At 41.7% G+C, this 11,144-nt stretch overlaps 3 protein-coding genes across 5 annotated transcripts in view; 1 reads left to right on the forward strand and 2 right to left on the reverse strand.

The window, feature by feature from the left end:
• Positions 1-1,352, reverse strand: part of katnip (katanin interacting protein) — a 35,351-nt gene extending 33,999 nt beyond the window's left edge. Inside the window, exons 1-2 of the mRNA XM_080789874.1 lie at positions 1,299-1,352; positions 555-710 (exon numbers count right to left, since the gene is read on the reverse strand). Coding sequence (XP_080646000.1) covers positions 555-566 — 12 coding nt within the window. The 5' untranslated portion in view covers positions 567-710; positions 1,299-1,352. The remainder of the gene's footprint in view (positions 1-554; positions 711-1,298) is intronic.
• Positions 1,353-2,221: 869 nt separating this feature from the next.
• dcun1d3 (defective in cullin neddylation 1 domain containing 3) lies at positions 2,222-8,213 on the reverse strand. Of its 3 annotated transcripts, none has more exons than XM_080788979.1 (4): positions 7,765-8,213; positions 6,263-6,348; positions 5,285-5,843; positions 2,222-4,266 (listed from the first exon to the last, which is right to left on the reverse strand). In XM_080788979.1, the coding sequence occupies exons 3-4, from the start codon at positions 5,728-5,730 to the stop codon at positions 3,708-3,710; spliced, it is 1,005 nt and encodes a 334-aa protein (XP_080645105.1). In that variant the 5' UTR covers positions 5,731-5,843; positions 6,263-6,348; positions 7,765-8,213; the 3' UTR covers positions 2,222-3,707. The 3 variants fall into 3 exon arrangements, with proteins under 3 accessions (XP_080645105.1, XP_080645106.1, XP_080645107.1); XM_080788980.1 differs by lacking the exon at positions 7,765-8,213 and adding an exon at positions 7,227-7,346; XM_080788981.1 differs by lacking the exon at positions 7,765-8,213 and adding an exon at positions 6,842-6,862.
• Positions 8,214-8,689: 476 nt separating this feature from the next.
• lyrm1 (LYR motif containing 1) lies at positions 8,690-10,705 on the forward strand. The gene is made up of 5 exons (XM_080788674.1): positions 8,690-8,777; positions 9,260-9,417; positions 9,520-9,580; positions 10,023-10,054; positions 10,150-10,705. Exons 2-5 carry the CDS (start codon positions 9,265-9,267, stop codon positions 10,261-10,263), a joined length of 360 nt encoding a protein of 119 aa, XP_080644800.1. The 5' UTR covers positions 8,690-8,777; positions 9,260-9,264; the 3' UTR covers positions 10,264-10,705.
• Positions 10,706-11,144: the final 439 nt, after the last annotated feature.

Consider the following 11,144-nt stretch of genomic DNA (forward strand, 5'->3'; position numbering starts at 1 on the left):
CAGATAAAACCTAATGAAAATGTATGATGAAGCCGTATTGTTTCCGCCTAGTTTGCATTGAGTGCTCATTGTTGAGACAGATATATGATGTCCTAGTCCAAAACAAATCAGATCATCCAGTACATGACGCCTTGCCACTTCGGGTGAAAATAGGTAACATGCAGAAAGAGAAAGAAAGAAATCACAAAGCCTCTTACTTATGTCTCTATGGGCCCACTAGGCTATATGTAGCCAGCAGGGACAGGAGAGAAGCAAGTTAAGTGAAGAGAAAGATTAGAGAATGCTTATTAACACTTATCACAATAGTTATTAATTACTATAAAGCATGAATGCTTGAAATATCACTGGCATGCCATGCATTACATATCTGATCCAGAAAGGAGACCTTATTTACAGTGTGAATTGACACTGACAGCACATTCAGCACAGCTCTGGTCCATAGCGTTATGGACCAGAGCTACATTCAGTACCAAGTAAATAAAACAGCTTAAAGTTGTTACTGGTTTATTTGCACATACTCATACATAACATACAGTAAAAAAAAAAAACTATACCTCATAGTCCATCGTGCAGGGTAGGGGCTGCAGAAGAGAAGGCGATGCTCATAATATAACTATGACACAAAGGAATGAGTTCACCATTCTCTGAATGGTGCTTTCGTTCATCGTTGCAGAAATGCATGCATCGATATATAGTACCTCAAGGTTAACCTGCAATAACAAACGATGTTTAATTATAGAAAATATCTAATTTTGCCCCACCCGAATTAAGGGACATTTCTATTGTTCTGCTTGCAGGAAAAAAAATACAACTGCACTTGCGGCTGCCTAACATGAACCGTGTGTCTGGGCCAACGATTTTCAACAAAAATCACTGAATTCAACTTGCCTATTGGGACTCATGCAGCTCAGACATCTTTGCTTCAATGCCCCGTTATTAATAAACCAGCCAATGTTTGTTAAAGATAAAATGCATTGCCTCTTAGAGCTTGCATGCACGGACTTAGCCAAGTTGTTTATTCATATTTCTCTGAAATGTTATTGGCGGATTCAGCTACCTTTTTCTAAGCAAATACCAGTATCAGTATCAGTTATGTCCATACCATTGCAGACTGTGTGAAATGGACATACCGTAGCCAACAGGCTAGCTTGCTAACGTATGGTTCAGCGCTAACGCGTTTAACTGCACCTTTAGCGATAATCAGCTAAAGAAAGCTGACTGGCTGGTCGTTTTCTGTCAGTTTCATTCCCTTCCCAACACAGCTGCTGTTGGTAAATAATAATTATAATAATACTTACATTACAGTACGGCGAGCAATCTGTTGTTGCCTTAGCAACAATGTCTTCCTTCAGATGGTTTCATCTCATGTGCCCTGCTGTATGCTGTTGTTGTTACTAGTCTGGTTGGTTACCAGGATAGCCGTCCACCAATGGAGGAGGCTGCAGCAGCCATCAGACACGCCCACTCGGGGTACAGCGAGCTTCAGTCATGACTCCCTCTCATTAAACTTTTTCATTCCAAGGACCCTCAGTTTTGTGTAATGGGTGATTAGGCTACACTGACCCCGGACACCCAGCCTTTAATGGTCCATTTGGTTCCTAACTAGCAACAATATTGCTGGGGACCCCTCTAGAAGCAGAGGTTCTACACCAGTGGATCATTTAATTTTTTATGTTAAAGACACCCCAAATTTCCAAGACTTTATCTATTACAGTAGGTGTTGAGAGCTTCTAGATCTGCTATATATATATATGTATCAGATCTACAAGCTCTCTTGCATTGTAATGTGTTGTCAAACAGATTTTGAAGTTAGCTTCAGCTGCACCTTCCCCTGCAACCCCAGCCCCCCCCTGAAGTACTCCTTTTGTACTAGATGAGTAGTAGTACAAAGTAGCAGCAATAACACAATGTAAAAATCATCTGTTAAAAATAAAAGATTGTGTTCAAACTTTTATCCAAGTTTAAGTACAAACGATAATTAAAAGAAAGAGTACTCTAGTAGAGGATGTCCCATTTCAGACAGTTTAGTAGTCTAATGGTGATACCTTTAAGTAACTCTGTTGTGTTTGAGCTGCCATTCCCAGAATTCAGTTTGAAACAATAACACTTCATGCCACAAGTATGGCTCTGAAAATAATGCTGCAGGGTCCTCCCAACACAGAGGTTATTTATGAATGCAACAACCTTTACAGAGACAACATGCATTATGTCAGTCAAAAGTTCAACACTGTTTTATTCATTATAAATCAATGCATTTTATATAAAAAAGGACAAAGGGTGTCTGAAATGAAAGCAATGTTGAATGTAAACCTCACAAGACCTGGATATGGGCACCTCCTTAGCACACCGGACCTAGTTACAGACTAAAGATGAGCCAGCACACGTGGTTAACAATCATTCACATGTCCCAAAAACACACTAGGCTATGTTTCAGATCATCCAACTGTCAAAAGGTTTAAATCGTGAATAATGCAGCCAACATCAATCTCTCTGAATAGTGTTCCAAGCATGGTGACCTAGCAGCCCATTGGTGTTTGTGCATTTCATTGCCCAGCCCACACGCAAAACTACTGTATATCGCTTCAAAAGGATCTGAAGACTGTTTCATACTCTTGAAGGTAAACAATATAAAGCTCTGTGTAACGCCCAATGCAACTGTTGTGAATGTAGTTCAGGTGCAGAAATTATCAGCCCATTTGGTGTTTGCAGATTTCCAACAAACAGATATTGTTTACACACCTACCCACTTCTTGAAGATTTCTAAACACTGAATGGGTAGGAGCTGGAGGTCAAAATGTTACATAGCCATGGCTGTTGAAATAAGCTAAGACACTAACTTCACTCTTCAGCACTGACTATTTAGCACTCAATAGAACACTCAATACAGAGCAGAGGATTGGGGACATTTTCAAAGAAATCAACTCAAAATTTCATAGCATAGGCATTTTAGTTTTGATGGATAAAAGATACAATGGCAATTGCTATCTGTATCACATCTGAGGAAGCTATGCACTTGTTAGAAGCTTGAATATATTGTGACACTTAACACTTGTTGATCACAAAACTGGAATTAGCTCATCCTCACAGCACTGTGGAATAATATAAGATTTTCAAGCATCCAAAGCCAATTATTAATTCATGAAAAGTTGATTTCACTGACCATGACCCTCATATATTTTGAGAGGTTATTAGAGGACAGGTTGTCCTATTCCCTTATTTATGCAATGAGAACAGCAAGCCTATTTCCTTGGCCAAAAAAGGTCATATCACCAGTATACCGGTATACCATATTACCATGTCAAAATGAGCTTCATAATGAGGTAATTGGGAAACAGTATGGCTTTCCATTGCCTGTTTTTATTTTATATTTTAAAGCAAGCCTTTACTGAGCTAACTGTGCAGGGGTTATGGTGAAGATCAAAATGGACCACTTGTCCAATTACTAAAACACACATTGAGGGAGGGGGGAAAAAGAAGATAAAATAACTTAAATAGAAGTGCTTAAAACAAACAGTTCTTTGAGCCCTTTCAATAACCAGAAAATATATGGGTTGCAAAGCAGGACTCGCCACCCCAACAGAAAAGGAGAGAGAAATGAATAGCGGTAATGGTAATAATACTAATAGTCATCCAATGATTCACAGATGTACACTTCACTTATATGTCACTGCCAACCCCAACAACTCCCAAAACTTGTCAACTCCTGGTCAGTGCCCTCCCCATGTCTGTGAGCCACGGCTACTGCCCTCGATTTCAAGTCTGTCTGTTCCAGGAGAGCTCTCATTCTCTGTACATGTCTGTCCTTCCTCTTCCTCCTTCGCCCTCAACGCCAATACTTCCTCCTCCTCCTTTTTCCTGCGCTCCATCTCCCACTCCACAAAGGTGTCAAAGAGGCTGGGCCACGCCTCATCCTCACTGTAGTTGCTCAGGTCAGGTCCGATGGCCTGGGTAAAGTTGAGGAACATGTTCCATGTGTCCCGTGAGATGCCCCGCACGCCCGACGGGTTTTCCCCCAGGAAATCCAGCCACTGTTCCAGAATGGACGGTGTGTCCTGCGTGAAGACCAGGCGCCAAAGGGCGATGGCAATGTCTCGCTGCAGCGAGCGTTGGCCCTCGTCGGCATCCAGGCCAAACTGGAAGGTGAAGCGATACAGGTCCTTGAAGTTCTCCTCTCCTCGGGCATCCAGCAGCATGTATGAGAAGCGGGAGCAGATGCCCTCGAGGCTGTCTGCCTGGATGGCCCTACAGCCTTCCACAAACTCCTTCCTGGAGGCACATAGAAAACAGAAAACAGAAAGGACATAAGTTCACATAATGATGCATAAAGATTCCTCACAAAGCTATAAGCGCAGTGGATCTAAGTTATAAATATGACTATGAAGCCATTTCGGACACATAACAGCACATCACACTACCTCAGTTTAGCCTTTCATGTTATAGCTTAATGAAATAATTTGCACAAATCAAACCAAAAATGAGGAATGAATTGTATTTTCATTAGACCAAACTGGGCATTGACCCTGGGCAATATTGCTGGTCAGATTGTGTTGGAATCTCATCCCTACAACAATGTGGGCTATTCAAATTCAGATCTAATGTAAATAGCTTCAGTAAGCAACAGTTGACAATGAAACATGTTCCCAAACAGAGAATGGCCGTTGTCCAAAGGCCGTGGATAGAAAAGTGCTGAGTTAAAAATCAGAGAGAGAGAGGAGAGGGCTGACAAGTGGCCAAACCAGCAGGCAGTGCTATTCATCTGAGACACTCCCTGCAGAGTGCGGGAGGGCAGTGACAGAGCATGATCCACTCCGTGTGCCGCCTACCTGTCAATGTATAATTCTGTGCGTGAAGCTGAGCTGTTGAAAGGGGAGGGTAGAGAGGGGGGACAGACCTATCCTAACAGCGATAGGTAAGCTGACCATCAAATAAATTGGCCAGGGGTACAACATCAGGCACTATGTTGCCAATCATCCCATTCAAATCAAGGGAAAGGCAGAAGAGCGCTTAGCACCGGCTCACTTACGGCCTATTCATATTCCAGTTTCAGATGATAAGATGACCACCAAAAACTACATGATGCCACACTGTGGTGATAAGCAACTCACCGCTCACCCCAACACATCTCTGTTTTGACTAACTACCGTTTTGGTGGTCACCTTATCACCTAAAACTGGAGTATGAATAGGCCTTAAATCAGCAGAGCCATCTTGTGCCTGACTGACAAATCATTGAAGACATGTTTCAGGCACATACCAAAATAATTCCTTCATTAACTTGGTCTTACCTTGTAAACTTGCACATGGTGGCTGCCTGAAACTTCCAGGCGAGCACCAGCACCCGAAACTCAGCGGGATCCACGCACAGGTCGTTGCAGAACCTCTCCATACCCTCTTCCAAGATGGCATCTTCCTGCTCGTCCTTGTAGCAGTAGAACAGATCTTCGATGCGCAACAGTGACAACCCATCTCCGTCAGTCAAGCGCTCCTCCTTGCGTAGATCTCCCATCGCCGCAGCGATGACAGGGGTCTCCACAGTAACCTCCATGGCCTTGGTGCCGTTCGACAGCTCGCTGGGGGTTTTACTGCATGGGGCACTGGTTTCTTCCTTGTGCCCTCCACTGCCTGCCCCGCCCCCTTTCTTGTGGTGGGATTTGGAGCCACTCTCCTTGTCTCCACTCTTGCTGCCGAGGGAGGACGTTGGATTCTTACACTTGGTGACACACTGGCCCATGTCTCTGTCACTGTTCCCCTCTTCTCTCTGTCCTCCCCTCCTTCAGGCCACGTCTGCACCACCTAGACGCCTCTGCTCTGGCCTGGTGAGACGTCTCAACATGCCCTCTGGGGCTGAGGGGGGGGGGGGGGGGGAATTCAAAGATATCATTCAGGGTAGATACTAGGTTCTATGACATTTGTATTCAGTTTTATTCAGTCAACGCTTCTGGGAAGGTGGTACAAAAAAGTTAGTCTGGAGCTCTGGTACACACAAGTTCTTAGACAAGGAGGGTGACCATAGAAACCTTTATAAATGTACTTACAAAAAGAGACATCATGCAAGGAACCACAGAAACACTGAGCTAGAATTAATCTGTGTTACACAAAGCCTTTGGTAAAGTTTGCATGGCCATATAGCTAGAATGACAGAAACATAAATCAACATCAAATCAGTGTTTGTAGCGTGACTGTAATATTATTATTACTATTGGTAATGCCCCTGTAAGAGGCTGATTATTAATAAAATAGCAAAGTAGCAGTGTGTTACTCACAGACACTTCCTCAGATGACATTGGCCACTCTAGATGAAGGTGTCATCTTATTCTGCTCCATTGTAGTGACCTTGACATCCGCAATGCTGAAAGAGGCACATTATCTTGTCATCATAAGCTAAATGTGATATCCAGTGTCTTTCCAACCCTGCAGGCCCGTCTGTTTTTTGTCAACTTGCCGTGAATTTGTAATTTGAGATCAAGGAAAACAGGCACAGCTCTTTATTTTTAAACAAAACTATTGAAATAATTACACCATCTACAATGTAAGCAAAGTGCAGTATTTGATTGACAGCTGTATTTGATTGCACCCTAAACTATCTGTAGGGGTGGCTTGCCATCTCTTATCTCTGGGTGTCCACTCCACATTATGCTGATAGGGAACCAAGTTAAATTTATACAGCTTGTTTATTAAACCCCACCATAGTTTTACTTTAATTGTTGTATTCCTAGGATATTTGTTTAATTTCAGGGATAGCCCAAATGTGTTCAGAAATGACATTCCCGTATACCGTAGCTCAAATTCCCAGACGTCATTAGACAGGGCATGTACGGGCAAATCACTGAACGATAACTTACAGGGCACATCAATGTCTCCTGGCAAAATCCATTCAAAGCTGCAAGGCCTGGCTTTAGAATGATGCATTATCCACTATAACCTAGGCATTTCATTTAAACCATTAACAATCAATCACCACACGCATTTTAGTTTACCAAAACAAACACACAGTACGCTGGAGAAAAAAAACAACGTGAGGAAATACACAGCATCTACAATGCACACTTTATAGGGTTAGATAGCTAACGTTAGCTAGATAGCATTAGCCAAGTTTATGATAGTTGTTGAGGGGGCAAGAAAGTGGCGAGCACAACAAACACAGTCAAGTCAAGAGAACACACACAAACGTCACATGTAAGATATGTGAGTTGACTGGTCCGTCGCATGTTTTACGAAATAAGCTACCTCGTTAGCATCTAGCTCCACCGGGCCATCTGCATCACTGATAGGGCTCCGGTGTCGTCGCTGGCCATAGGGGTGATTTCTCTTTTTTAAATGCTCCCTTCGTACGATGGTGTCGCTCCGCCGGCGCCGACAAAGGCCGATCTGCAAGCTCACAATGCCTCGCGAAGCGGCGCGTTGTGAGCTTGCAGATTGGCTACTGTCGGCGCCGCGACACCACCGTATTGCGGGGTACAAATCGGGCTACATATAACGGGCTAATGGCTTTACATTCAATGCTTAATCGTACCAGACAACTGCGACGTGGTATCAACTCGGGGATAAAGTGTCGACGCGACATGTTTCTGTTGAAAACGCGTCACTTTAGTCCAGCGACACGCTCGTGCGACGAATTAATGTACGTTAAAATTTGCCTTAAACTTTAAGCATCGTTTCGACTAGCTCGATAGCCTTCTGAAAAGTTGGCTAGGTCTTCCGAACAAAAAATAACAAGGGGGCGGGGGGAATCACAAATAAAATGAAATAAATCAACGACACTTACCTTTATAAACTATTCGATTATTGTGAATCTGGTGTACATCTTTGAAAGAAGATGTCAGGCCAAACGAGTTGTCAACAAAGCCAGTCTGGCTAGCATTAGACCAGTGAGCAGAACTGAGGACGAAGTCGTCGCGTTCAACTCTGTCTGATTGTAATGCTAGCTGAACAGCTAGCAGCTAGCTACAAACTTCACACATCGATAAGGACTTTTTCCTCCACTAACGTTTAAAAATAAACAAACCCTTGTCCTGCTAACAGCAAATGTGTGCTTTACTCCTTTTTTAATCCGCATGTATATTTTTTTAATCCAAAAACTTAAGTTAAATGATCCTCGATCTCTTCGTATTAAAGCAGGCAGCTTCTTTTGTGTTTCCCCTTTAGTCATTGGGTGAACATTATGGGAATTTTCCCTGCATCACTTCCTCCACCCAGCCGGGGACAAGCAAGCAACTCATCTGGCAAGTGGCGCACACACACACACACACTCGCACACAGCTGATCTGCACTGCATGCACATTTTGTGCTGTAATATAAACAGGAATGCAATACGATATTATTACTGTATTATTGTCGTATTACAATATTATATGTTCATTATCAATCATGTATAAAATGAAAACCACATACACACACACTCTTTTGAAACTACATTTTTTAAATTAAACTTAAAGTGGCACAACTACTGTATGTATTTCAATTTCAGTTATTCTTTTGTAGATGATTTTAGGTCGCTGCTCTGCGACCTTTTTTTTCTTGCGTCAGGTATTTCCGAACGCGCCCTAAAGGTTAGGCAGTAGCGAGTCTAGCGACACGACCGCTTTGATCTCCTACTACACTCTGAAATATGATATATTGGTAGCCTACAGAAAAACCTTTTCAAACCTTTTCTCGTTTGGTTGTTTGACGTGACGTCATCACTAGGCGTCCAATGTCATCACGCTTAAAACTCAGTCACGCTCAATGCTCAGCCTTCCATCCAGCATCCAGTCAAACCATTATTCTCTACACAGGACGGTATTGTTGCCAAGTCTTATTGTTTATGAACTGTCAGTGTTTAGGTTTTATTCAACAGTAATTGTTTTGTGTGCAGAGCTCAACGATAAAGATAAAGGTTAGGTTAACTACTAACTGGTTGGATCTCTGTCTCTGATGCAACGGGACATTGCCAAGTTCATCCCAAACTCAAACGTTTCATAATGTGCATGTGTAATGATAAGTCAATTTTCCAAACACATGTGTCATTATTTTGTAGATCTAGAACACAACGTGGATGTGAAACAGAATCCCACAACAGAATGGCAGATAGATTTCAATCTGATTGTTGTTGTTTTGGCGCCCGTGGGTTCTAGTGACATCTAGTGTTCAATAATCGGAATACCTGAAAGATGTCTTGCATGAGAAGGAAACACGTAGTTTCAGTTTGAAATACTGTAAATAAACAATTGCATGAAACTAACATTTATTTTTATGTCATGCTTGCCGATTGTTAATTTCAGTCCAAATGACAGCTGCCACTAGGAAGAAGGTGTTATCTCTTTACATGAGGGTATTTCGAGTGGCTCGAACCTGGCAAGCCTCTGTCCCTCAAGAAACTGACACAGAGAGAAAGTACATAGTGCAAGAGGGTCGCACTCTGTTCAGACAGAATCAACAGGTAGGAGAAGTAGTATGCTGACTATGCTCACAGAATTTAAAACATGCCATTTGTTGGTCACCTCGGATTGTGTGCCTAACCTTCCCTGTTATTTCTCTGAAGCTGACAGATTCAGAATCAATACAAAGGTGCATTGAAGAATGTGAAGCCAGAATAGAAATTGGTAAGAGTGGAAGGATTCACAGTATTACAGCTTGTATATCTCTGCTGTCGGGAAGAACCACGTATTTTGATAACAAAGCAATATTGCCATATCAAAGTTTGTGTTGTGACTTTAATATATTCGCAATTACTTGCATGAGAGGGGGAGAGGTGGTGGAGTTAGCTGCTTTAGCAGACAGTTTGAGGGTCCGATGGAGTTAAGAGGTTTTGTCCGAACTAAAGACCTGGAGGCTTGATCAATGCCATTTGGCTATTCTGAGTGGCCAAAGAGCATTGATCACGCCTCCAGGTCTTTAGTTTACTCAAGTTAGGGAATAAGACCTGGTACTTAAGACACGCAAAATACAGCCCTAAGACTTCTGTAAATGTTATATGTGTGTAATATTTCATATAAAACTTAATTTTTGATTTTGCACCTCCTTAAATTAAACTTTTTTCCACAGGCCTACATTACAGGAACCCATTTCCAAGGGCTGTAAGTAATGACTAAATAAATAACAGACGTTACGTTTCTCTCTGTAGCCAAGTGTGATGGAGAAATGTTATTGTTTTGTGTTAATGTCATCGCAGAGCTACCTACCACCAATGGGACTGGCAACGCAGAAAGGCAGGAAGATGCGAACACAACAGAGGCTACGGAAGCAGGCCAAGCCGGTTTACTTACAATCACATGATGAGACCTGATGCTGGGTCTACTCTTTCCATGATAATAGTTCATGTTACCAAGGAGAGTAGCTCTGGTCCATAGCGCTAATGCATTGCATTTAGAGCTATGTTGAATAGTGTAACCTACACAGTAAAATCTTCGATGTTACTTGTAACTGAGTTAAATGATCACATGGGATTTTACTGTGTAGTCAGTCACAAACTGGTCTCAAATGTCCATGACCACCACTACGCAAAAGTTGCAAGGAAAAAGTCATGTATGTTCTCTATTCAGGGACATTTGTATCAATTTGCACTAAAAACAGCAAAAATACAGATTAGTTCACATACTTGAACTGCTATGCTAGAGTAATTTTAAAAGAACACCATCAGTGTTGTCTGTCTTTTGAAGCACATTGCCATCAAGTTGTTTTATATTTTGTTGAATGTATTTATTCCTTGTAATAAATTGTTATATTATATTGTTCTAATTGTTGATTAAAGTGCATCCAAGGTAAACCCACAAGGTTTTCAATCTTTATGCCTCCAAGGACCATTACATTAGTGAGAAATAATTTAAATTACCAATAAATTCAGGACATTTTATAATGTTATTAATAAGGGTGTAATCTGATACACTGAAGTGTTATTTGTTAGCAAATGTGTAACAACTGTTTTTAAGGGGTAAATGCATATCAAGTAGATCTCTAAGGAAAATGCCACTGAAATGTCATACTGAGAATATGTATATCCATAAATTAATCCTCCAATTATTGTAAATGGTGCAGCTCAGGGTTTGAGATTTGGTTTCACATTACTTGTATTCTTGCTGGGAATACTGTCAACAATGACCTCAGCCATTACCCATTAGAGGAAACGTGAATAGCTAAACTGAATCATATCCTCATGAGTTTTCATGT

Source organism: Protomyctophum bolini, assembly GCF_963924005.1.
Source record: "Protomyctophum bolini genome assembly, chromosome: 18".
Lineage (NCBI taxonomy): Eukaryota > Metazoa > Chordata > Actinopteri > Myctophiformes > Myctophidae > Protomyctophum > Protomyctophum bolini.

Excerpts from the sequence above, each read along its gene's own strand:
- lyrm1 (XM_080788674.1), top strand. The coding sequence starts at position 9,265 with ATGACAGCTGCCACTAGGAAGAAGGTGTTATCTCTTTACATGAGGGTA. Across the intron at positions 9,418-9,519 it reads TGTTCAGACAGAATCAACAG|CTGACAGATTCAGAATCAAT; the intron begins GTAGGAGAAGTA and ends ATTTCTCTGAAG. Across the intron at positions 9,581-10,022 it reads TGAAGCCAGAATAGAAATTG|GCCTACATTACAGGAACCCA; the intron begins GTAAGAGTGGAA and ends TTTTTTCCACAG.
- dcun1d3 (XM_080788979.1), bottom strand. The coding sequence starts at position 5,730 with ATGGGCCAGTGTGTCACCAAGTGTAAGAATCCAACGTCCTCCCTCGGC. Across the intron at positions 4,267-5,284 it reads ACCATGTGCAAGTTTACAAG|GAAGGAGTTTGTGGAAGGCT; the intron begins GTAAGACCAAGT and ends ATGTGCCTCCAG.